The sequence below is a fragment of the Lepisma saccharinum genome, chromosome 8 (assembly GCF_977018435.1).
Source record: "Lepisma saccharinum chromosome 8, izLepSacc3.1, whole genome shotgun sequence".
Lineage (NCBI taxonomy): Eukaryota > Metazoa > Arthropoda > Insecta > Zygentoma > Lepismatidae > Lepisma > Lepisma saccharinum.
Genome location: NC_139236.1, coordinates 92262684 through 92289137, shown reverse-complemented (window position 1 = coordinate 92289137; position 26454 = coordinate 92262684). Strand labels below are relative to the sequence as shown.

Here is a 26454-nt window from a genome sequence, read left to right as displayed (position 1 = left end):
AATTTTAGTGTGGGCACCTTTGGTGGCAGCGCAATGGTGACTATATTTAATCCGATTCCATGTTGCTCAGTCTGTGATCCCACAATCAAACACTTTTCCACGTTGAAGGTTCCAATACTGTACTCTAAAAAGACACTGCAAACATCCATAAACAAGTGTTTTTTTTTTTTATTATTATTGTTTGGCAGGATACTACAGTATATCATATGGATGCCTTCTCTTGCATATGATAATAAAAACTAACATTTGTTCACATTGTATTTTTAACCTATGGAGCTCTTCATCATATTTAGGTAAATTCTGATGATGATGACCAGATTAAATTGATTAGGGCTCTCACAAAGTAATGTCCATGCCAGGGCTTGAACCAGGTAACATAGCGAGCCCAATACTCAATGTGCACAAGTGGCAGAGGAGGCAATTTTTTTTTTTTGTGTGGGCTAACTTAAATATGTACAAATGTATCATTATGTGTAAATATACTCCAGTATTTTTCAGTAGCTCATATCATAAAATTTCCATCAATAGCTTGGGGCACTATAAAACCTAACATAAAAAAAATGTTGAACTTCATCCCACATGTCGCAGCATAATGAACACTACAAAGCAGTAATTTCAGGCCACATACTTCAGAGTGAAGGAGGAACTGACTGGACATAACTTCATGTGTCAGAAATCTATTTTTAACTAATTACCTGTTTTACCCTATGAAGCAGTTACTCCTTTCTCAATCCCTAAAGAAGCCCCATGTGGGTTTGAAAATTTGGATTGTTTTTAAGGTACGTGTCTGCACAGAAAACATTGAATGGTAAATACTTATGAAGTGCATCAGAACCTTTCTTCCCAGGAAAAATAAAACTGTGACAACCAAGTCCACTATCCACAGCAGGCTTACAACTTCCTCCTGCATTGTTGAGAATGTAAGTAAACAAAGAACTTTTACCAAGATTACTAACTGGTACATAAAAGAGGACAATGAAAAAAAGTGTTTCTCCTCATAATACAATGGTGTGAACTGGCAGCACATAATAAATACTTTCCAAGATATATTATGTTTCTTTTCGATACTTTACGACTCACCGTATTATGCTTAGAGTGTAAAATTGGATTACTGTTATGTGCATAATAAAAAGAGGAAGGAAGGAGAACATTAGATAGAAACTTTAAAAACTGAAAATTCTTGGGTTTACAGAAAGGTCAAAGTAATAAACTGGAGATGTAGCCAAGATCAAAAGCACTGGCACAAACAAATGCAGACACTGACTGCCTGTCCTTCTGTGAAGAAAAAAGCAAGTTTTGGTGAGCATTATGGTCTTGGCTGGTGTTTTAGATGAAATTGAAAAGTGGGAAAGAATAAATGCATCATTTGGGACCAACAAAGCAGAATATTTGTCTTGGCCTTTTGCATTCTTTTCAGTGAAAGTAAAAATTAAAAATAACCACTATGTTCCTTGAGAATCTTGTGAGAAATCAGTAATCCTTTCCGGATGGGATTTAGAATATATTTTTTCCCCACGAGATGGGGGTTTCCTGATGTTTTAAAAAAATCATAGAAAATATGTTGTTAAGTGTGCTATTATTTAACATTCTTTTCTAAAATATACAACACTTTCTCTTTCCACAGATATACAGGGTGTATCATAAGTGATGGTCATAAATGAAACCAGAGATACAAACAAAGACGAAAGTTCCTCTTCCACTTTTCCGAGAGATGCTCAGTGTCAGAGCTAGACACCACCGAAAGTGTGGGAAACTACAGTTCACACCTCTGTAGCACGAGTACTATGGCAGTTAGAAAGGCGGTTCCAAAGAAATCATAAAGGAATCTTATGCGCTCTACCAGAAACGCACCATGGGAGATCTGTGGGACCTATGCGGAAGGGACTCCCCTTAGGAAATAGGGTTCCCGTAGAAAGAATACGTGAAAGGGGTATCTGAGGAAGCAGGTGGACGTCAATTACATGATATCCAGATACCCAACCAATTACGGAAACACGATAGATGAAACCGGGATAATTTTAGCATGGTTGCGTTGCCGGAGGGGCAATGAGCATAGCAACACCGACAGTAAATGCAAGCAAAATGCTCAATTGGCTGACGAATGTCATAGAAAACATTGTGGTTGAATGTGACTTCCCATGGGAATCAGTTTATTTGAGGTATTTAAGGAAGGTATTTAAAGAAATACCCTGAACACGTATGATACACTTTACTTCACAGGTAGAACACTGTACAAGAAGTTACAGCAAGTGCTCAAAATGACAACAGTGCAACCGTCGGTGTAGTAAATTCTGCACTCTTTCCAATATCCCCAGTGTATTTTGTATTTGTGCACATTCATCAATCACACGTTCCTCTAACTCGGCAACATTATCAACAGGAGAACTGTACACCATGCTCTTCATGTGACCCCAAATACAAAAATCCAATGGATTTAAATCAGGTGACCGTGGTGCCCACAATACAGGCCCTGCACGACCTATCTAGTGTCAACCATAGTGTTTGAGTTTGGGTGGCAGGATGCGAGGTCCAAATATGAAATCACCTACTACACCCATCCACATATTCAAGGTGAAATGTTGCTGATGTCGTGACTCAAACATTTCATGGGGATTTTCGTCACACCACACGTGAGTATTATGTATTTTTGTCACACCACACATGAGTATTATGAAAGTTCACAATTCCGTCACGAGTGAATCCAGCTTCTTCTGTGAACAAAATGTCACCTAAAAAGTGTGGGTGGAATGCAAGTTTTTGCACATCCACTCACAAAAAATAACCCTGGCCTCACAATCCATTGCTTGGAGACCATGTATGCGTTGGAGATGGTATGGGTAGAGCAACTGGCAGTGTAAAATGCACCACACCCTGCTGTGAGAAACACCTCGCACCTCCTAGTTGACGTTACTGGTGCTTCTTCAACGTGTTGTAAAATACTTTCCTCTTCTTCCACTGTGATACGTGTTGGCTTACCGCTCCTTTCTCCATATTCAAAACTCCTGTGTTCTCGGAGGCGTTAGGGTAATCTTATGAACACGTGGCAATTAGGGTGCCATCAGGAAGGAAAAGCTTCCTGGTACAGGCATGCAGCCTCCACTGCATTCAGTCTGCTTTCCCGTAGAAGAAATGCATGTCCGTATATTCCTCGTTAGTGTACACACGTTCCATTTGAACTGCGAAGTACATGCACTTCACTGACAGACAATTGTACATATTCCATCTCGAATAGACACACTTACTCAACTACGTCTCAGTGTGCCTTCTAGCCTTGACGCAAGTCACGCTGCAACCTGATGGTAAGGATAGGAACTACGCAAATTACGTATTACATAATACTAGAAGAATATGTCGAACCTTTTTACGTGATTCAAAGGCACCTACAGTATGAAGTACAGTGATTTCCAATAATGTCATGTACGTTTTGATTAGGGATGGTATCGAGACGAGACGAGATTTCCTTGGTCTCTGTCTCGTCTCGAGTTCAAAAGGGTGATCTCGGTCTCATCTCGTGTACTCAGTGGCCATCTCAGTCTCGTCTGGAACACGTCTCGAGGGTGGTGGTCTTGCTCTCGTCTCGAATTCGAGACCGAGACTGGTCTCAGGCTCGATACCATCTCTAGCTTAAATTAACAATACGTACGTATGTACATAGGTATCGTGCCTACATCCTGCATTCACACAACAACATCACTGTCTCACAGTGCCCAAGTGGTAAAGTGTTCGGCTTACATTCAGTAGGTTGAGGGTTCAACTCCAGTGACCATCGGAAAACACAATTCATTTTACCACTGTAGGTATTGGTATTGATTCTTTCATCTTATGTATTCTCTTTTTTTGTACAGGTGTTTCTTAAGTTACAAAAGTGGGATGGAGGTTTTTCATAGGCCCTCGTCGACTCCCTTCACACATCATAATCTTTCCATCTTTTACAAACTACCAACCACAGCTAAACACTGTTTTCCCATGACATTCATCAGCCAATGAGCATTTTGCTTTCATTTACTGTCAGTTCTAACTGCCATAGTACTCGTGCTACAGAGGTGTGAACTGTACTTTCCCACACTTTCGGTAGTGTCTAGCTCCGACACTGAGCATCTCTTGGAAAAGTGGAAGAGGAACTTTCGTCTGTGTTTGACGCGATGTATCTCTTGTTTCATTTATGACCATCACTTATGATACACCCTGTATAATATGTTACATTTTATATTAAAAAAAATTCTGTAACATTTTTTTTAGAGTAAAAAAATTATAACATTGCATAAATGTTACAGACATGAAAACAACATAAAAACTTCCTATTAGGATCGAAATCATCACTAACTGCATAATCCGAAAAGGAATCATAGTAAGAAATTTCCACAATGTTGATATTAATTCAACACAAGTACAAGTAAAATTCAGGAACAAGAAAACATGACATCTAGCGGTTGAAATTTGAAAGAAATGGTTACAACACATGTACACAAGAGAGGCAGTGCGATTATAGTCCAACATTCATTCACAATAGAATTTTATAGTGTACGATGGACTATGCCCATTGGCCATCCAGAAAGGGTTAAATGTTGAATGACCTTCACTGAACAATAATATGTAAGTAGGGTCACCAGACGTCCTGGTGTTCTAAGGGATATTTTAGGGCTGCCTAATCTACTACAACAGTGCATTGAGTGAACAAAAAGGCAAGGCATGGTTGCTTTGATCTCAGGAAGCAACTTATGAGACTTCATCTGTAGCTGCCAATATCAAAACAGCAAGGGATGTTATGAAAATAATCCTGCTCTAACTCTTACTTAATCTTATGTGAGAGTGCAAACTTCACTTAAATTATCTGCAAAGTACACACACAAACACAACACTCAGATTACACACAAACAAGAAGATTCTCACCTTGCCATTAAACCTCTTCCATTAGAAACAGAACTTCGCATCAAACATTGTATTCATGTGCAATAAAAGGATGTGCATTACTACATATAACAAAAATCTACAACAAGGTCATTTGTACAGTCAGGAATAAAGCCTCTTGACAGAAATGTATGATCCATGAAGCAAGGATGAATGAAGTGGCCTGCAAGGAGCCCAGATCTCACTGCACTAGATTTTTATTTGTGGGGCTACCTGAAAGGCGTTGTGCGCAAGGTCAAAATTCAGAGTATTCTTCATCTTAAAGAATGCACTGTGCAGGCATGTTAGCAAATTTCTAGATCGTCATCCATAAAGTGCTGCAGATTTAGTCTTAACTGAGTATGCTATACAATGGCAGACACTTTGAACTGACTCTGTAATTCTACATGTCTTTCTAATGGGTCCAGACTTATGGGGCACCCTGTATATACTTGAAAGGAATTTATTTCCAGTAGCACTGAGATCTGTTTAATTTGTCTCCATGGAAAATAGCAAAGCAACTGGAAAGTATTTGATCACCCTGCCAGATTTTAGACATCAGATAACAAAAGTTTCTAAAAATGTGCATACATTCAAATATTTTAATTAATAAAATTTTCAACACTTAAGCCAATAAGCATACTCACCATCTCTGTGGCTGACTTTCGGTCTTGCAACCAAAGATCCTGAGTTTAATTTTAATTTCATTTTTGTTATTTAGTGTCAATTTTTTGCCATTTTTGGCTAATTGCCACGTTGAGGATGAGTGATATGATGAAACTGCTTAAGGAACACTCACACAGAGTCCAGAAATCGAACCTGAGACCTCTGGATCCTGGGTTTGAGTCTCAGCCTGACATGGATGGTCTTTGTGAATTCCATTCATCATTTTCATCCTATCATCACTCAAATCACGTATCCCATCTAAACTTGGAATGTATCTTCCCTGATTTATTTATTACTGTACTTTTATGAATAAAAAAATACAATTTGTATGTCATGGTTTTGTGAAGTAAATGTCTAAATAAGCCAGTTCACAATTAAAGTACATCATATTGAATAACTTGGTTACATAATTAATTGAGGAGGTGAATGAATGTTCTGCACGAATCATTTTCAATTTTGGATTGGCTCAAGTTATCGGAATCAGTAAATTTTATATCAGTAGTTTATCAGTACTAGGAAATACTTCATATCAGTTCACTTTCTGAAATCAAACTAAATGAAGAATACTTGTGCACATATAATCAAGGACTACGGTTACAGATATTTGTCTTAGTACCTTTTCCAACTGTATTGCAGTGCACAAAATAACATTCCAAACATACCACATACATGTAGAAGAAATATTTTCACACTTTTGAGAAACAGAAATTTACAAATGGACATAATATCAATTAATCTGTAATGGAAAATAAACATATGTTACAAGCCTATGTTTTCAATGCAGCTTGCATGAAGAAAGCATATTCTAGCACTTCAGATGTCTTCAATGTGACTCATTGATCAATTAGGTGATTTTCACTGAGAATTTTACTTCTTTCAAATTTCCAGGTTTTTCCAGGTCTGTGGGAACCCTGTCAAACTCATCGTCGTAATTAATAAAAAATTGCAGATATGTAATGCAAAATACAAATGCAATGAGCATACTTACAATTTCACTAAAATTAATATTTGCTGAGAATGATCAATACAGAATATTGATAACAGACTAGTAGAATCTTGCCTTTGTGTGTGTGTAACTTAATCACATGGTACATGTTAGCTAATTTACTCTAATCTTTGCTATAAAAGCAGAAGTTCTACACCTTTTCTTGCTTGCTCAATGTTCTGACCAGCGCTTGAAGTGGAAAATGTTAGCTGACGAAATGTTTGGTCGAGCTTTGGGGTTAGCTGGGGGATGGAGATGCTCATATACTTTAACATGGCAACAGTGAGACAACTGGAGGGATGCTTTGCAAAAATTTTCCTAGCTGGGGGGGGGGATACCATCCACCCCATATGACCCCTCACTTTGAGCACTGGTTCCGACAAAAATTCACATGTTCTTTTCAATAGTTACAGAAAGAATGATATGCAATAACAGTTACACAAATAATCACAACCAAACTATTATACAACTCAATAGGAATAATTATATTTTCAAGTTGTCACTTATAACATAGAATATTTTCCATTTCTTAGCCAGTAAAGGTGTTATAAATATTAGCTTTACTACTGCTTAAGTATTCATCTTTATTGTCGACATCATTTCTGTTTCTCAACTGTTCTGTAAACTACAAACAACAATTGTAGTTTGATTTGTAAAGCTTTATGTTTTTAATTGTGTGTCCTTCAACCAGTCCATAGTTCACGTCATAGTGCTACTCTGAATGTGACTACATAGATAATTTGAGAGCATTTAACAGCAATTACTTCTGAAGAAACAATAAAACGCAAGACATTTTCAAAATAAACTATTGGCAGAAACAAAATATGAATTCAAAACCCATCCAAAAGATTTTACCTAAATCAATTTCAGGATGAACGCATTCACCATGAATATTGCAAATACAAGTGCATGAAACCAAAATACTTACTTGTCCGTTTCTCATTTCAGATTCTACGTATGCCAGAGGAAGTATCCTATGCTTGTAAAGCTTCATAACTTCTTTGTCGGAAACGGGTGTCAGGCCTCGATAAACGCTGCCAAATTGTATCTGGAGAAACGTATCTATCTTCATAAGAAGGCCCTTCTCAATGTCATAATGCAACCCTCGAACTGCAAAACTTGGAATATACTCCAATTTGGAAATTCCTTCTGGGTACTGTAATCCATAACATGTTAGAATCACATTTCCAATTTTCAAAAATACAGTCAAAAATGCTTGAAATGCAAAGAATTTAAAGATTTATTTCACTTTAGTTGAAAACAAGTCAAGATAAAATTTCCATGTGACCAAATATGATTAATAAAAACCATTGTAGTTTGGAATAAATTTTACAAATCTATAGAAAATAACTATGCTGAAATTCTTTGGCAAGTTCACTTTTGGTGAAAAATATTCAATCTTTAATAGATTTCAGCAAAAGTTTGATAATCTTCTTAAAGGGTCGCATAACTGTTAGCTATGTCTTAATCTTCATGACAAACAGAAATACACATATCAAGAGTAGAACTTCATAAATAAATAAATATATTTGAACTTATAACAAGGTGGCTTTACATACTAACAATTAAAGATAGACATTAAGTTGTACAACAATACAAAGATCACAATGGTTGCTATGCACAGACTATTACAATTGGCCAGTGTTCGGAAAGTTACCTTTTTAAAAGTAACTACTTACAGTTACTTGCTTCAGAAAGAGTTACAGTTGCTCATTTTGAAAAGTAACCGTAAGTTACTTTGTGCTGAAAATTTTCTTGCAAACAATTACATACACCTGATGATCATTAATTGGAATAAAATAATATATGAAGAGTTACATGCATTATATTTGTGCTTCTGGTTGGTACATAATATGTCTTCAAATATTTAGATTATCCAGTGGAGGCAGAAGAAATTGCTGTAGGAAGGGGACAAATTAATAATCATGTCTTGTTGGGGGGGGGGGGGTTCAGTTTCAAATACAAAAAGCACTTTTCCAATTCCCGTAACATAATATAACACAGTAATTTTTAGTGCTATATTACTTTTTCTTGAAATGTTTCGTCCTAGTTTCCCAGGACTTTTTCAACCTTACACCAAGATAAACTTGCACACACTACACACAACGTCACATGGCCAGTCACTCTACACTTCTAAGGAATAACACCATTAAGCCTTGTTTCCATGATTATGAAAAACTAAATATGCTGACCAAGGCAGTAATTTATTTTATTAAAAACATAAACTAAACGTAACGTTTCAACCTTCTAGCAAGGTCTTCAGCTTGATATATTTGCCAAAGAAATACAGGATGAAGAAAGAGGGATATTATTGGAACTTGAAATAGAAGAAGAAGACAAGTTAAGCTTTCTAGATATATTGATGAAAAGGAAGAGAGGACAAGAAATTGAAACCGCTTGGCATCAGAAGAAGTGTGCAGCAGGGGTATTCTGCCATAAAAGAAGTGATGTAAGTGAGGTGACAAAAATAAATTTTATAAAGAATATGGAGGACAGAATCAAGAAAATATGCATGAAAGAATGTGAAAAAGAAGGCAAAATAAATAGCCTATGGAAACAGCTGGAAAAGAATGGCTATGAGAAGCAGGATAGACTGGACATAAACAGAAGAAGGAAGAAAACGGGCAGGGAAGAATTGGAAGAGGAAGAGAAAGAAAAAGAGGAAGAGAAAGAAAAAGAGAGAAGGTTTGGAATAAGGAGTATGGGGAAGACCACAGAAAAGGTATGCAAAGTGCTTAAGAAAGCGGGAATTAAAACTTACAGGAAGGGAGGGAGAAGCATCTTAGGAATAGCGAGGAATGCAAACAAGAAAAAGGAAAACAGAGAAGAGGAAGAGGAAGGGATTATCTACGAAGTGAAATGTAAAGAATGTCAGAGTGTGTACATAGGAGAAACGAAAAAGAGGCTGAAAGACAGGTTGAAACAACATAGGGATGATGTACGACTTAAGAGAGAAAGAAATGCAATATTCAAACACACGAGAGAAACAGGACATGACATAGAGTGGGATGAGGCTAAGCAGATAGGAAGGGAGAAGAGAATGCTAGTGAGAAAATGGAAGGAAGCCAAGGAAATAGAGAAGAAAGGTGAAGAAGACACAATGAACTGGAATGGGGGATTGAAGTTAAACAAAGAATGGAAGAAGATGTTATAAAGAGTGGAAAGGACAAGAGAGAAAGAGGAGAGGAGAAGGAAGAAAAATGAAGGGAAAAGAGCGTGAGATTAAAAGTCCAACCACATTCTATATGGAAGTAATTGTGTTTAGCCCTTTAGGTGAAAGTAAATTTGGAAAGTGAAAGTCACCTGCTAGAAAGTTCCAAACAACTTTCTAAATAGTCTGGAGGGAGTAATGTTTGTGTATAAATAATGCCCCGTTTTTGTATCTTGTTACTTTTGTACTTGATACAGAAGAAGACCTTGCTAGAAGGTTGAAACGTTACGTTTAGTTTATGTTTTTAATCAAATAAATTACTGCCTTGGTCAGCATATTTAGTTTTTCACTTCTAAGGAAATAAAAATAATAATAAACCAATAAAAATAACTATATTAGGTTATTTTGCATCACAATTTGATCATTAAATGTATTTAAATAAAGTGTTTGCACACTTAATTATAAGAAAAATGATTAAAAGTCTAACTAGTGGATAATATGCAGTTGAAGCCTTGGTGTATAGATCAGGTACTATTCAGGGTGCTTCCATGACCTTGAAACAAACTGGCTGACAGGGTGGAAGGAGACTGACCCAAGCACCAATATGAAATAAGGAACCCTGGTCCAGAAACACCCCATTAAAAGTAATAATCCAAAACTAGTTGTGGCTGCTTATGACTGCGGAATATGACAACTAAAAGATGTATTACGAACATTATTACAGTGTATCCTAGCATTCTATGATGAAGTCGTTACAGTAGGTATTCAAAATGGCCCCTACGATGTTGATGCAGGCATGACAGCATCGCATCAACTCTAACATCCCTGGAGTTGTTCAAACAATATAACAGGCAGCAACATGGCCGTATTTAGAGGGGGGGTTTCTAGGGTTGAAACCCCCCCCCCAACCTTCTGACATGTTGTATTAATGGAAGTTCAGAGACCAAAATCTGTAACTCATTTTCCAAATTTTTTTCCAAAGCATCACAAAATACAAGGAGACAAGGTTGAAACGATCAAGCTAGAATTTTCATACATTTGGAATTCTGAAACTTGAGTGAAACAGGATTTATTCCCGGAATCGAAACTCGCCTGCGACCCCTCCATTTTCACTTCTGCTGTCCTCTTTCCAGTCTTGTTCCTGCTTCACAAGGAATATAGACTGAAAATTCACTTATGATTGTCCCAAAGTTCCCTTTCCAAATTTGTAATTCCCTGTTCGATAAAGTTGAAAATCCCCTTGATAGGAGTTCAAACCTAGAATCTCCACTTTTGTAGCGCATTACATTCGCGATTGAGACAATCCATGCACCAGGCTAAGTTTTTTAAAAATAATAACTGGTTCCACACTTTTCAAAATTCCAAAAATTAAGTTTTAAGGTAAAACAACAAAAACATTGTGACTAAAATTTTCATCAGACTTTTAAAGCTTTTTCTTGAAGGTATCTAAAATTTAATAACAAACTATAATAATTGTGGATTTCAGTACACACTGTATGAAACGTAAAAAAAACAACAACTTGTGCTGCATATTCACTCGTCTGCTAGATTGAGTAAGCCCCATCAAGGATATAACAACAACAGGGGCGGTTACAACAACAACAATAATAAAAATAATAATAATTGTTATTATTATTAGGCCTATTATCATTATGGAATAAATTGTTTTATTATTATGAAATTTTAATTATTATTGTATAATTATTGTTATTATTACTATTATTCAAATTTCTCGCGACGCCCATGGGAACAATTATGGATGAACCCCCCCCCCCGAAAACATTTCCTGTCTACGGCCATGGGCAGCAAGGATTCTTGCTAGGAACTGCCATAGGCAGCCCCAACTAGTTTTGGCTTGTAACTTTTTATTGATGCACTTCCGGACCTAAGTTCCTGATCTCATATTGGTACTTGGGTAAGTCTCCATCTACCCTGCCAGTTTGATTTGAGGTCACAGAAACAGCCTGTATATTAAATACTCAAACACACAATAAGAATTAACAAAATATTAATGATTCTTAAATAATAATACATTAACAATAATGGCTTTATCATGAATTTTTATGTGAAATATGGAAGAGCTATCTATATTTTCACTCTTTGGAAGATAGTAATCATATATTAGACCCTGCAGATATAGATATCACATTTTGTAATGAGAGTCTTGCCATTTGTGTTAAAAAAAAAGACGTGACAGCATAAACTATGAAGTGTGGTACTGGATTAATATGAAAAATGTGAATTATTCACTTAAAAACATGACAGTAGAAATGACAACCGTAATTTTCAATTTAGTAATCATACAAACTGAAGTACTCCTACCTTAAATTTATTGACAAGATTATCTCTTCCAAGATTATACAAGAGATAATCCAGGGAAGATTTATAAGATGCCAGAGTGTAATCATAGTCAAATCCATAAACTTCAACCTCCTGAAGATCCAGCTCGTTGCAGGCGAACACTCCTTTGACACTGACATCAGGTGGGAGTTTCTTTGCTGGAAGACATATGAAATATTAGAAACAGAATCTTCTAAACAAGATCTTAATGTTAGCTTGATAGCCCCAAAATTTATTATGATACACATATTTATACAATTAGCTTCAAGTGACAAGACACACACAGGGTCAATGATAACATTTAAAGATGCAAAATTTTACATTCTTTAAAAGTATGTAACTTGAGCCCATGATAAACCTGATACACCTTTAGCTTCCAGTTAAAATGCAAAATGTGTAAATCGAAGGTGGAGAGATGTATTATGAAATCAGCCTTTTTTATTTATATTTACTGCAAACACTATTTACTATATTTATTCCACACTGTAAATAAATAATTCTTACCATCAAATAATGCATTTAGCTCTCTACAGCTGTCAAATTGCAGGATATGAAATTTAATACTTGTAACAACTATGTTAAGGACATATTTGGTTCAATTTTTTAATGAAAGATGGAACCACTTACAGATAGTACATAACATTTAAGTTTCATGAACATTAGTGCTTAATAGATTTTATTTGAAACAAAATATTTGCATACAATAATTCATTTACAAAAACAGGATATAAAAGAAGCAGAATCTGTAACATGTTACGCGAAGTATTTAACAACGTCAGAAAATACTCACATTTGCATAAACGTAATGCTTTCTCGTATTGTTCTGACAGAAGGGATTGCGACAAACATCTCTTCTGTAATTGAAAACACGAAGCAATGGACTTTGGAACTTCTACATTTGAACATTGATATAATATTTGACCCAATCGCAACCTTGCGAACGCACCGCTACAGCACATAGCAGCAGCTGATTTCTAGAACTGCCGCTAGATGTCACCAAGATATGTAACAATAGCAGAGCACATCCCGTGCGTAAGCTCTGTGCTCTGTAGTGTTCTATTTACGCATGATGTTACATAATACATCCCAAGGAATTTGACATAATTTCAAGGCCGAGTATATTTGAAACTATTATCAACATAGAACAATGTGGCTTTCTATTGCATCGATAAAGATAAATCCCGAGTTGGGAGTCACCTGTTACTTTTTCGGTAACGCTTTCAGAGGCGCAACCACGAATATTTGTCGGGGGGGCAAGTACCTTGATAAACGTATCAATAATAATAATATTATTATAACATTATTATTATTAGTAGTAGTATCAAATATGTTATTATCCTCGTAAATTACGCAAAAAAAGGGGTAGAAGTAGGTGCTAAAGCATTTGTTTTCGAACAAACGATTTGAATTAATATTTCAACACCTCCGATTTCACATTAATAATGGAAATCAAGCACACAAATTATTTTTGAAAGACAGAAAATGCTTGAGAAATGAAATCCAAATATAATTGTTGTTTTTACATTAACATGTATAACTTTCATGCACGATATATGTTTCACACATATGCAACATGGAGCGACGTGAAATAAGAAAATACGTATGATACATATACATACAACAAAAAAGGTAAAGTGCTCCCCTGTGCTTAGCACCACGCCCTTGACCGCCTTTACCCCACAGGGTTTCCCCCAGGTACCCATGTTATTCGACGCTGGGTGGGCGCCGGGGCCGCTTCCAGCGTTAGAAAAGTTCCCGGACAATCCTCATAATAAACCAAAAGCTAAATTTATATAAATCGTCTCTAAAATGTGCCCGCTTCTTTACCTCAAAAGAATTGCTCATGTGTATTTAAGACCAATTCAATAAAGAGAAGTGTTACTTCTCTCTCTCTCTGGTAGTTTACAATGCATTACAGAAAACAGGAATACATTGCGAGCGAAGAGAGCAAGAAATTTTTTAGATCCTATTTTTTTTTACTGAAATCAATATTGATTTAATAGGGCGCAAATAATTTCAAGGGGCGTCATGGCATTCTCTCTTGTACAACTTTTTAAATTTAGATCGTTCGGCGCCCAGAGCCGACTCCCGCCGCTCTCTAGCTACGGGTCTGAAATTGATAAAATTAGGGACGGTAATTTGCCCCTGCAGGTACCTTTACCCGTCAATTTTTGCCCCACTAGAACTCATTTCCGTCCAAATTTGGGGGGGGGGCAATGCCCTGCCCTCCTGTGGTTGCGCCACTGAACGCTTTACCTTTTTCGTACTTGCCTTAATAACGCTTTAACGAAGTGATATGAGTAATTGTAACGGTACTTGCATTAATCTCACGTCTGCAGAATACTATAGATTGGAGTAGTTCCCTACGTCACAATTCTAATATTATTTTAGAAGATTTTAGAAGTGAGAATTCTCAACATATTTATTTCTCTTTTGAAAACCAATAAATAACGTATAAATATAAAATATTGTTTCTGATAATGCAAAAAAATATACAATCCTCTACCACATTAAAAAAATAAGGTTATCGTTATGAACGTATTAAATTATGGATGTGAGATTTTGAATTTTAGGCTTTGTGATCATATTAAAAGTTAATGTCATGCATATTATTTACTTTCCTTAGTTTTAGTTTCAGTGTGTCTTTTTTGCTTATCTATTTAGGCATAGTAGTACAAACTGTTTGTACCGAGAAATTCTGGCTCTAGTGTGGACTTCCAGGGGAATGAGATGTTCCTTCTCTCATGTAAGGTTCATATAATGACCATTCCTCACACTCAAATAATAATTATAATAACAGTACTTAAAATATTAATAATATGCAATTACCCATTGTTAATATTGAGAGAAGATAATAAAAAAACAGCATAAGAGCCTCAATGCCACCCGCTGATTTGTTCTTTCACTTTTTGTCCTTCATGGCTGTGAAGCAAAAGTTTCTGTCTTATATAAATATATTAAAGAGTTCATCTCCGTTTCACTTTGCAGCAATATATATTTTCGAAAATCGAAATCAGGTTTTTGTTTCCTTAACTGCTGCTGGCCTATCTATCGTTAGAAAAAAGTGAGAACTCCCATTGATCACGACTATTATAAACACACAGCTACTGCTCTTTCGAGCAGAGAAAGGCCCCTGGCAAACTCGCTGACTAAATTGGACAGTCATTTGTTTTCTCCTCTCGTTTCCCCTTTGGTTGTGCCTGTGGGCGGATCTGTATTGCCACATCCATTGAATCATTAAGTGCACAGTAAGAGTGTACGTGTGCGTCTGTTCCATGCTCTAGAACAGTGGTTTCCAACTTCAAAAGGTCCGAGGGCCAAAATTATATCCAGCAGTTAACAGGCGGGCCGCATTTTTTGGGAGGGGGGATTAAAAATTACAAAAATTGTAAGTAATGAACTGAAAATGTAGTACTTTCGCATGACCTAAATTTCTAAAGTGAGGCAATAAAACAATGGAATTACAAATCAAAATTGTATAATTACAATTTATGTCACAAAAACTCAATACTTATTGATGAATTGAAAGAAATTAAAGATACACCATACAAATAAGAATCCTTCATAGTAAGTGTTCAATGTGAAAATTGAGCCGGATCTACTTCTTTTATTAAAGTTGTATTTGAATTTCTGTATTTGAAAGTCTCAGAAGGTGAAGCAGTGAAGAATCTGCCAGTCTGCTTCTGTAGCGGTTCTTGATGAACTTCATTGAAGAAAAAACGCTTTCACACGTGTATGTGCTGCCGAACATCGATGTCATTCTTTGCCCAAAACTAAGAAGGTTTGGAAACCGTTCTTTTGAAAGGTATTTGAAAAACTCTGGCCCCTTTTCTTGCCTAGTTTGAAGGAACACATCGCCTTGTAAATCACGCAATTCAAGTTGGAGAGAAGCTATTTTAATTTTCAATCTTACGTTTTTTGGAGATATTGCTCATTTCGATATTTGCACAAACTTTAACAATCAGTCACAGTACAATCCGAGTTGGAACACTGGAAATCTCTTCGTACTTCGTGCGTAATAAAACAGATCTCTATAGCGCCGCTCTGCAGTTTGTTTCTGAACACAAAGAGTGAAGCCTTCGCGGAAGCAGGCGAGTTCATTCCAGGCCCGTAGCCAGGAATTCTTACTAGGGGGGGCAAATTCAATCCTAGAGGGGGCAAATTTTTAATATATTGTGTTGCATTGGCAGATATAGTAGGGTACAGAGGGGCACTTGTCCCCCTCCTCCAAAAGTGATATGTAACAGGAAAGAGATGATATCTTTAAACTCCAATAAACAAAAAAATGACTCTTCGGAATACCAAAGAATACAAAGATAAAGTTTAACATAAATAGCGACTGTATCGACTTTATGTTTACAGGTCGAAAAGGTTAATAGACGATTAATATGTACCAACAGTTTTGGGCTTCTCTGCAGAACTGATTAAGGAAGTCCTTTATAAATCGTGCTTCATAATGTTTCCCTCTAGTTTCCAGTATGCAAGATTTTTACGCACAAAGGAATCTAACGAGAAGCCAACACCACCATTGTGTTGTTATGCAGGGAAAATCGAATTAATTAAATCGGGCCATCTCGGCCAATCCATTTCTTTGGGTAATTTTCATCCAGCCACTGTCGCACGCCCAGGCAGAAGTATGGATGGGCGTAATCAACAATCATTTGATCGAGCCATTTTTCCTGCCCCAAATCTTAAATGGCATCACTTATGAACATTTTTTGAGGAACGGGATGGCAATGTTGTTGGAGGATGTGCCTCTAGCTACAAGACGTGACATGATTTACAAGCATGATGACTGCCCAGCTCGATCCCCCGATGGATTTGACGCCTTGCGACTTTTACATTTGGAGCCACATGACAAGCGACCGGTAAACTCGCAAGAAGAGCTCAGGGAGAGGATCTTAACAGCTGGTCAACACATCAAGGACACCATCACATCACGAGTTAAGAGACCAAATGTCCGTTAAAACCTGCGTGCCTGCATTCGTAACGGAGGTGCCAACTTTGAGCAAGACGTGTAATGTTCTTTAATTGTATTGTTCATTGATTCCATTCACATGAAGATGAATGAAGTATTATTTCTTGTACACAAATGTTAATGTTAGCAACATTTGTACCTTGTTGGATAGCAGATGACACATGGAAGTAATTTAAGTAATTTGTATGCTTCGTGTCATACCATTTTTGTTATTAATACGTTGCCAAGTAAAGTAAGAGTGCATTTTTTTATCATCACTAGTAGGCTTAGACCTACCCGTTACTTACATGTGATTGTTATTTGGGAAAAACTTTTTTTTTCAACGAACCACTTATTTGTTAGCTATCAGAAAACGCTGAAATAAGTTCCATACAATGATCAGTTTTTTCTCAATTCATCTTTTTATGTGGAAAATTGTCATTTGTCATTGTCAGAGTGAGCACTTGCTTTGAGGCATTCTGTAAGTCAATGTCATGTTTTCTTGTTCATGCTCTCTGTAATTTGCAGTGTACAGTTACCCACAAGAATACAGTGAACAATTCTTTCAGACAAATCTAATTTTTTGCAGTCAAACGTAGCACACACTATCTCTTCCACGATAGGTCCAAAATGAGTTCGGATTGTCGTTTGTGGGACGATTGTAGCCTAAATTGATGTGTCATACATATCCCTTTCTATTTGAAAATAGTCTGTGATATCCAATATGGCAGAATCCAAGATGGCTGCCATGATGGCCACACCCCCATTCAATGCAGTTTCCGCACCAATACCCACTTGCAACATGTGATTTTCCTCCGTCCACGCATCTCATTATTATTGGCCTGTGCCGATACTTTTGACTAAACCTGTATATATATATATATATATATATATATATATATATATAAAAAAAAAAGTAAAGTGCGCCCCTGTGCATAGCACCACGCCATGAAGGTGTATAGGGGGTGTGGGGGTATATATATTATGAAAATACATTACGTGATCAATTCATATGCCAAATTTTCTCTCAAATGTGCACGCTCTTTTTCCTCAAAAGAATTGTTCATTCATTTAAGCAGCAACAATCTGAAGTATATATATGGCCTTACTTCTCTCTATGGAACGTTGGAAACGGCCCCGGCACCCACCCAGCGTCGAATGACATGGATACCTAAGGGAAACCCTGGGGGCTAAAGGCGGTCAGGGGCGTGATGCTAATCACATCACCCCCACTCACGACCGGATGAAGAAAGTGTGGGAGCACTTTACTTTTTTTTTTTTTTTACTTCTCTCTCGGGTAATTTAGAATGCATTACAGAGAAAAATCATCTTGGGATCGAAGCGAGCAGGAAAATCTTAGATCCAAATATATGCAAACTGAAACAATATTGATTTAACAGGGCGCAAATAATTTCACGGGGTGCCATGGCATTCTCTTTAACTTTTTTTTTATTTAGATCGTTTTGGCTCCCAGGGCTTTGGACTATAAGAATAGGAAAATGTGTAATCGCGAGCGAAGCGAGCAAGAAAATTTTACGAAATGTATTTTTATTTGTATAAAATTTGAAAGCGAGGGGGCAATTGCCCTTCTGTGCCCCCTGCAACTGCTCTTGGCCGTCTGGAAGAAAAATGCAAGAAAAACTTGAAAACTAATTCCATCTTGAATATCCATTTGTACTGCTATTCTTAGACTCTGCTAGTCATGATTCTTTACTTCAATGTTTCCCCCCCCCCCTAGATTAGACTTCCGACTAAAATTGGGGGGGGGGGTGATAATGCCCCTGTCCCCCGCTGTGGTTGCAGCACTGTTTGTGAGTGTCTCTTCATCAATTTCACGTCATCACTCATTGTCACGTTTAGCTCGAAGTGGCAGAAAGGCAACGCTAAGTAACAAAAATCGAACATCCATTCCCTCTCTCTCCCACATGAATCACTATTACCAATAGGTAGACTTCGGAAACAAAAGATAAAGCAGTTCAAACTTCATAACAACACATCCAACAAAAACATCCAAACACATTAGGTACCTTTCATACAAGACTTCTCAAAATGTCACAACTGTTCTAGGTACTGAAAATTACGAAATCATTTCCCAAAGTCGAACCTAGAAGGGATTTTCTCCACCTAATCCTAGTACGACATTATTCGTAATCCCACACACGTTAATAAATCACAAAATCAATAAGTGTCTTTGTTATGTTGCTAGAGTAGCCTAATAGAGGATATAATTGGAAAGATTAGTAAGAATTCCAGTAGGAATATGTTCTGTATTTTTCACAGGGGGGGCAAAGCAGGTTCTCAGGGGGGGCAGTTGCCCCCCCTGCCCCCCCTCTAGCTACGGGCCTGGTTCATTCCACGTAGCGAAGGGGTGGAATGCATGGTGTGTAGAGAAAATTACACTTTAGATTCTTCTGATTATCATTATTGACTGCAAAATCAATTCTGCCTGTGATATTGTTTTTCTTCACAGAGCATCCGTTCCTTCAGTAAAAAAGAGAACGTATTTTAATAAATAAAAAATTAATGTATTTTGCAAACTGGCTTCGCGGGCCGCAGAAAAAGGCAACGGGGGCCGCCTGTTGGAAACCCGTGCTCTAGAAAACCACGCAACGTAGATGATGGCACTCAACACGCTGGTTGATACTTTTTTAGTTTGTACTTTTCTCAAGGTATGAATGAGTATTCCTACAAACTGTCCACATATTTTCTCAATGTTTTTACGCTTATGTATTGAGGAGAGTAGGGGGCTTCATCCCTCTCCTGTACGCCCTTGTTTCCTACAGTGGAATATATACAAGGTAAGATGTGTTCGCATCTTTTATTCAACGAACACCCAATACGGCAGTCATGAAATTCCAAAGCGATCTCTTTTCTACAGACTTTTTACATTTTGAAGCTGAGTAACGTTAACTGTAACCATGGACGTCCGCAGGATTTTTTCCAGGGAGGGGCAAGGAAGGTATTTTTTCCAGGGGGGGCCAACATGGCATATTTTCCCCAATAATAGTGTTCATCCCTCAAAAAACATTGCTTAAATTTGAATTTATCATGTTCGTGCAATAATTAACACACATTGTTGTGGCTGAAATTAAATTATATGTGTGAAATATGTAATTTTTGGTTGACTTTCGTTTTCCAGGGGGGGATCACGGCCCCCTTGCACCCCCTTCTGGACGCCCATGACTGTAACACGTTACATTTTGAAGCTAAGAAACGTTAAGTGTAACACGCTACATTTCTGAGCAACTTACCAGTCAAAATGCATGCTTTCCCTCGGAAGTGTTAAGCCATGGAGCCAAGGATATTATTAGTGCCGTAGCATATGTGCATGCAAGATTAGCTGAAAAGACTTGTCCATGCGGATTTGCAATTGAATATGGCAGTCTGATGACCGAACGTCACCTCAAGAATCAGAAGCAAATAGCTTGAAGCACCCCCTTGTGTTGTTGAGTGCGTTCGTCAACAGGTTGAGCGTGGAGCATTTGTTTGCTCACAATACCCGGTTATGCAAGGCACTCAATTGCGTGGACTATGGGTAAATTTGTTAGGAGCGTTTGCCATGCCTTGATCCCTTGTTGATTTAGGCATGTGAGCTAAAGGTATCCCAGCCCATGTTCCCAGGGTGACGTTACGAAAATCACATTGGTATTTAACTCAGCTAGCAATGGGTCATTCCACATCAAATCAACGTAAAATACTAAGATTTTGACACCCACCAACTCCGATTTAGATGAAATTTGGTATACACCTTTCCTTTATGGTTGAAAGAAACACCCTAAACCTTTTTCACTCTATCTCAAACGATTTTCATTTTACAGCACTTTGAAATGTCATCAAATCAGTGTTGTCTGTCACTCTTGAGACCCTCCACACAAGATACCCTTCCTTACATTTTATTTCTTTCCTCCTTAACCAATCATCAGATCTCTTTGAAATTTTACCCAAAGTTCAATGAAATAATGAGGATTTCGGAGAAAAATACATCAGCACTCAAGAAAGTTTACAAATGCCTATAAAAATACTAATAATGGACTTGTAACCTAATTTTTGTGGTGGAAAAACTAGGTTACGAAAATCCGAATTTTCATCATGTAGGTTTGATGGAACAAAAAGCTTTTCATGTTGAAAATCATTGCAAAGACATGCCATTTCTCTACACAAAATTGTTTACTCCTAATAAAAATTTTACGTTTTTTGAACATTGCGTAAAATTTCAAGGTCAATCCGTACCAAATGCTCCAGCACTGGTTACTCGAACATTTTTTAAAACATCATTTGTTTGTCGTTGTAACCCTTGTACACGGGTAGTTTAAAACAGGCATTATTTTTCTAAAACTAGACTTCGTTTGAAAATGGCGGCCAGTTTTGTTTCCAGACTTACAACATTTTTGGCCTATGCAGACAGTTGCGATAATTATGGTAACTCAGCTAAGAAAAATTATAGAAATCTGGACTAAAACACATTGTTTCAGTATATTTCAGGCTATATTTTATGTATCGTATCTTTTTTCACCATATCAGAGGGACTGCGCCCGCCTATGGAACATAGCTGCTAAATTTCTTAGGTATTATCCGAATACTCTACCGGGGAAGGGGGTCAGGACCCCCTGGACCTCCCCTAAAATACATCTTTGTTCACCATCATTCCCCACTCAATACTATCTGGTTAGTGTCTGAATTTTGTGTTCTCCCGAGAGGTTTTAAAGTGTGTCGCTAAAATGTGCTCAATCGATATTTCTAGAGTCTTAAATGTATGTTTGATATTGTATAATCTGTCTTTGTGTAATCGTCAAGATGAATCAACAGGATTCCAATAAGAGAAGGATGAGCCTTGATGGGCCTGAATCTAAGAAGAGGAACCAGGGAGAGGTGAATGAGGAAATCGGAACCGAACTTAACCAAACGTTTAGAACCGGTGTGTTAGGAGACGAGATAGAGAGAGAGCGAGAGATTCCAATCACTCATGATTCTGCTTATCAACTTAACACCTTTAGATTTATGATAAATGAACTCCAACTATGTATTGCAAGAGAAAAGCTGACAATATCTAGCAAGACCTTGTTTACAACTATTTTGTCCAAACTAGAGGCCATTTATGAGGACAGCAGAGTGGAGATTGAAACCCTGAATGCTGTGAACAAGGAAATAAAAGAGGACAAAAAGTTCTTACAGGGAGAGATAAGAACTACTAGAGAAGCACTAACAAAACAAAGCACAAGTGGTATAAATAACCAGCCCTTGTATACAGATATTGTCCAGAGTACTCATACTCCAAAGAACATTCCAGCTCAAAACAAAAAGACGCAAAGAGCAACACTTTTCCTAAGATCTGAAGATAAATCTCCAAAAGAGATACAAGAAATCGTTACCAAGTATATCGATCCAGCTAAAGAAAAGATACAGATTGGAAATGTAAGATCGAATAGGAATACTCTAATACTAGATGTGGCAACCGAGGAAGAAGCTACAAAACTGAAAACACATAATCAACTGGTGTCAAGAGGCATCACATCAGAACCAATTAAGAAAATAAATCCTCGGGTCATCATTTATGATGTGCCAAGGTCCTACCAGGATGAAGAAGTAATCGAAAACATTCATACTCTCAACTTTGAAACATCAACTTCGCTGGAGGAATTCAAACAAAATGTCAAGTTTGCTTTTAGGACTGGTAGGAGGGATGGCGTTGCTAGCCATATTGTGCTTGAGACAACTCCGACTTTTAGAAACATGTTTAAGAACAAACAGCAGATCTATCTTCCATTCTCGATACACAATACCAAGGATTTTATTTCAATCCCGCGGTGCTATAACTGCCATGACCTTGGTCATGTTAATAAGCACTGCGAGAGGGAACCAGCATGTGAAAGATGTGGAGAAAGCCACAGAACCCAAGAATGTAAGGAACATAAGAACTTCAAGAGATGTATACCTTGCAAGTATAGAAGGCGTAACTGTAATCAAGAGGCCTGTCCAACGTTTCATGATTTGTGGGAAAGGACAATCAGTAAAATTAACTATGGCTAGCAATCAAAATGTATCTTATAGGAACAACAGTGAAGCCATAAACATTTTACAATTAAATGCTGGCAGGTCTCGGATGGCTACCGAAGAACTTAGACATATTAGTGAACAGACAAATACCGATCTTATACTCATTCAAGAACCTTATCAGGTCAAAGGTGCAATAGTTGGATTCCCAACGACAGCTAAAATCTTAATTCATGGAAATGAACCGCAAGCAGCGATAATTGTACTTAATAATAATTACAGAGTGCATTGGAATAAAAACCTGTCGTCAACACATTGCCAAGTGGCTGAAATAGACACTGGGAGTTCGGTTTGGATTTTCCTCAGTATATACTGTCAATACAAAGATCCAATTATCCCGTTCCTTAACGTCATGGAACAAATAATTGATTGCTACTCAACAAATCAGATACTCATAGCAATTGACAGTAATGCCAAATCAAAATTATGGCACAGTAAGACAACTGATGATAAGGGTCGACTAATGGAGGACAGTATCGCATTAAAAGACTTAATAATATTAAACAGAGAATCAAACATACCTACGTTTAAGAATAGACAGGGTGCAGAATCTAATATTGATATCAGTATAACAAATCGAAAAGGAGCAGTAAATAATATAGACTGGAAGATTTTTGATAATGAGACTGTAAGCGATCATAATCTCATTAGAATAACAATACAAAATAAAGGTCGTAAAAAGCGGAACACACAATACCATAGAGTAAACTGGATGAAGACAGACTGGGCAAATATAAGAAGACACATAAGTTCAGAATTGCCCCGGAAGGAATTAACGAACTTGGAAGAAGGAATCAAAGAACTCTATAAAGTAATGGATTCCATCTTAAAAATGGAAGTAGCAAAAATTAAGATTGGAAACCGCAAAAACACTAACATGTGGCCTGATTACTTGTTAAAAAGGAGACAAACAACCAGAAAACTAAGGAAATCATATCAACAGGCGAAGACATTCCGAGATAAGCAGTTTTTCCTAGAGAAATATAGGGACTCCAAGTGGAGGTATAATAACTTGCTAAAACAACATAAGCAGAAATCCTGGGCGAACTTTGTTAAAAGAGAATTGGCTCGAGATCCGTGGAGTTTTCCTTATAGGATGGTGACTGGCAAGTTAAAGCAATCAATAATACTCACAACAATTAAGAAAGAAAATGGTGAGTATACTAAAGATTGGGAGGAAACGGTGAGTTACCTCATGGAACATCTTCTTCCATTGGATTATCCCCAAGATGATAATGATATACAAGCTGAAATAAGAAGCAGAAGAAGAAATCAAATATATACATCAAAGACTCTTTTGTTACCCTTTACGTTTGAGGAGGTGGCTTCTGTTATAGATAAATTAAAGCCGAAGAAAGCGTCTGGGCCGGATGCAGTCCCGAATGAATTGGTTAAGATTTCTAAGAATGAGATATCGTATCATCTTCAACAGATCTACAACCTATGTTTAATAAAGGGTGTCTTTCCAGAATGCTGGAAAGAAGCCAATCTAACCCTAATACTGAAGAATAAAAATAAAGATCGAACTGACGTCAAATCTTATAGACCAATATGCCTGCTGGACACTTTTGGGAAGATCCTAGAAAAACTACTGCTTAAAAGGATAGAGGAAAGAGAGCTCCTCAGAGGCACACCACAAAGGCAATATGGATTTAGCAGAGGACTGTCAACGGAGGATGCTATTAACCATGTTAAGAGAACAGTCCATGAATCCACGTACAAGTACGTACTTGGAATAGCTGCTGATATAAAAGGAGCTTTTGACAACGTATGGTGGCCCTTTACACTCGCTACATTGAGGGAACTTGATCTCCCAACAGCTCTTTATAACGTGATCAGTGATTATCTAAATAACAGAGGGGTCAACTACGTTTGGCAGGATCAGAGTGTCCATCGTGAAGTCAATAAAGGATGTCCCCAGGGCTCCGTATTAGGCCCCAAGTTATGGAACATCACCATAGAACCGCTGCTGGAAGAACTGAATGAGAATCCCTTGTCCATTGGAGCAATTGCTTACGCAGATGATCTGATGATCATGGTAGGCGCCAACAATAGAAGAGAACTGGAACTAAAGGCTATGAATCTTTTAACACAGTTAGATGCTTGGTGTTGCAAGGCAAAACTTACCATTGCAACTCATAAAACTCTCTCAGTATTACTAAAGGGGAAGCTTATGAGATCTCCTAGTGTAAAACTTAATGGTAGACCAATTCGGAATGTTAAGTCCCTTAAATACCTAGGAGTATATATTGACTCCGGTTTAAGATTTAGATCGCACGTTGACTATGTTATAGAAAAAGCAAAGACGGAGTTACATCGAACGTTGAGCATGGGGAATACAGTCTTCAAGGTTCCTTTTGATATCGCATTGATTTATTATAAAGCGATTTTTCTCTCAATTATAACATACGCTGCCAGCACCTGGGCTAATATAGCTTTTGAAGAACGGGTGAAGTCCAAACTTAGATCAGCGCAGCGCAACGTCCTTCTTCGGATCTTGGGAGGTTTTAAAACCACTCCTACTCTCTCACTTATTGCGATTGCTGGGGTCCTTCCCCTGGACATTGAGGTACAGCAGGCGGCTACCAAGTATTGGATTACCAAAGGAACGGGACAGAACTTCCTTGCGAACCATCATATTAATATTATGAGGAAACAAGAGGTTAAAGCCTTCTTCGCAAATAAGTGGGAGCACGAATGGAGTCAAGATGCTTCAATACGTACTAGGAATTTCATAACGACCATTGGTAAGAGGAACAAGTGGGTATACTTTAAACCATCCAAAGGTCTCACACACTTTATAACAGGACATGGGCCCTTTAAAATGTATCTCAGGAGATTCAACCTGAGAAATAGCGACACCTGTGATAACTGTGGCGAATTGGACACACCCGAACATAAGGTGCTAAAGTGTAAGGAACACGCCTCAAGATATGTGAGTGAACTTAGACGTAACCTAGGCCAGTTCAATAAGGAGACAATTTTTGACAGCCAAATTAAGTTTAATATTCTAAATAAACTATCTGCTGAAATTTCATATATGGAAGAACTTAATTATAGTGTCAGATCCTCGTCGCAACAAAATGAAGTTTCGTCTGTTCCTACATATGTGAGAACAATCAATACAAGATCAATGACAAGGAGATCACTCAGGACAGAATCCCCTGAACAGTGTTAGACTAGATTTTATGAAGGTCCCTCTTGCATAAACAGACGGAAATTTTATATTACGTCAAGTAGATCAAAGTGAAATCGGTGGGTGCCGGACTATTTGGCCCCGAGACAATAACGGAACTAAGTGATCTTAAGTGATAAGTCTGATTTGGAAGAACTGTATGCAAAGTGCTCTTAGATTGAGGCTCGTGTGAGTGTGGAATTGCCAACTTGGCTCTAGACCCTTTTGAAGATTTAACCGGA

The 26454-nt window shown here is 37.5% G+C and overlaps 1 protein-coding gene across 2 annotated transcripts in view; it reads right to left on the bottom strand.

Annotated features, from left to right (window-relative positions):
* The window catches only part of Nt5c (5' nucleotidase C), a 55389-nt gene extending 43258 nt beyond the window's left edge, over positions 1 to 12131 (bottom strand). The window contains exons 1-3 of one of the 2 annotated variants that reach the window (XM_083127291.1): positions 12012 to 12131; positions 7467 to 7694; positions 4891 to 4905 (exon numbers count right to left, since the gene is read on the bottom strand). In XM_083127291.1, the coding sequence (XP_082983417.1) occupies positions 4891 to 4905; positions 7467 to 7610 (159 nt within the window). In that variant the 5' untranslated portion in view covers positions 7611 to 7694; positions 12012 to 12131. The remainder of the gene's footprint in view (positions 1 to 4890; positions 4906 to 7466; positions 7695 to 12011) is intronic. The other variant, XM_083127292.1, reaches the window with a different exon arrangement.
* Between the last annotated feature and the right edge of the window lie 14323 nt (positions 12132 to 26454).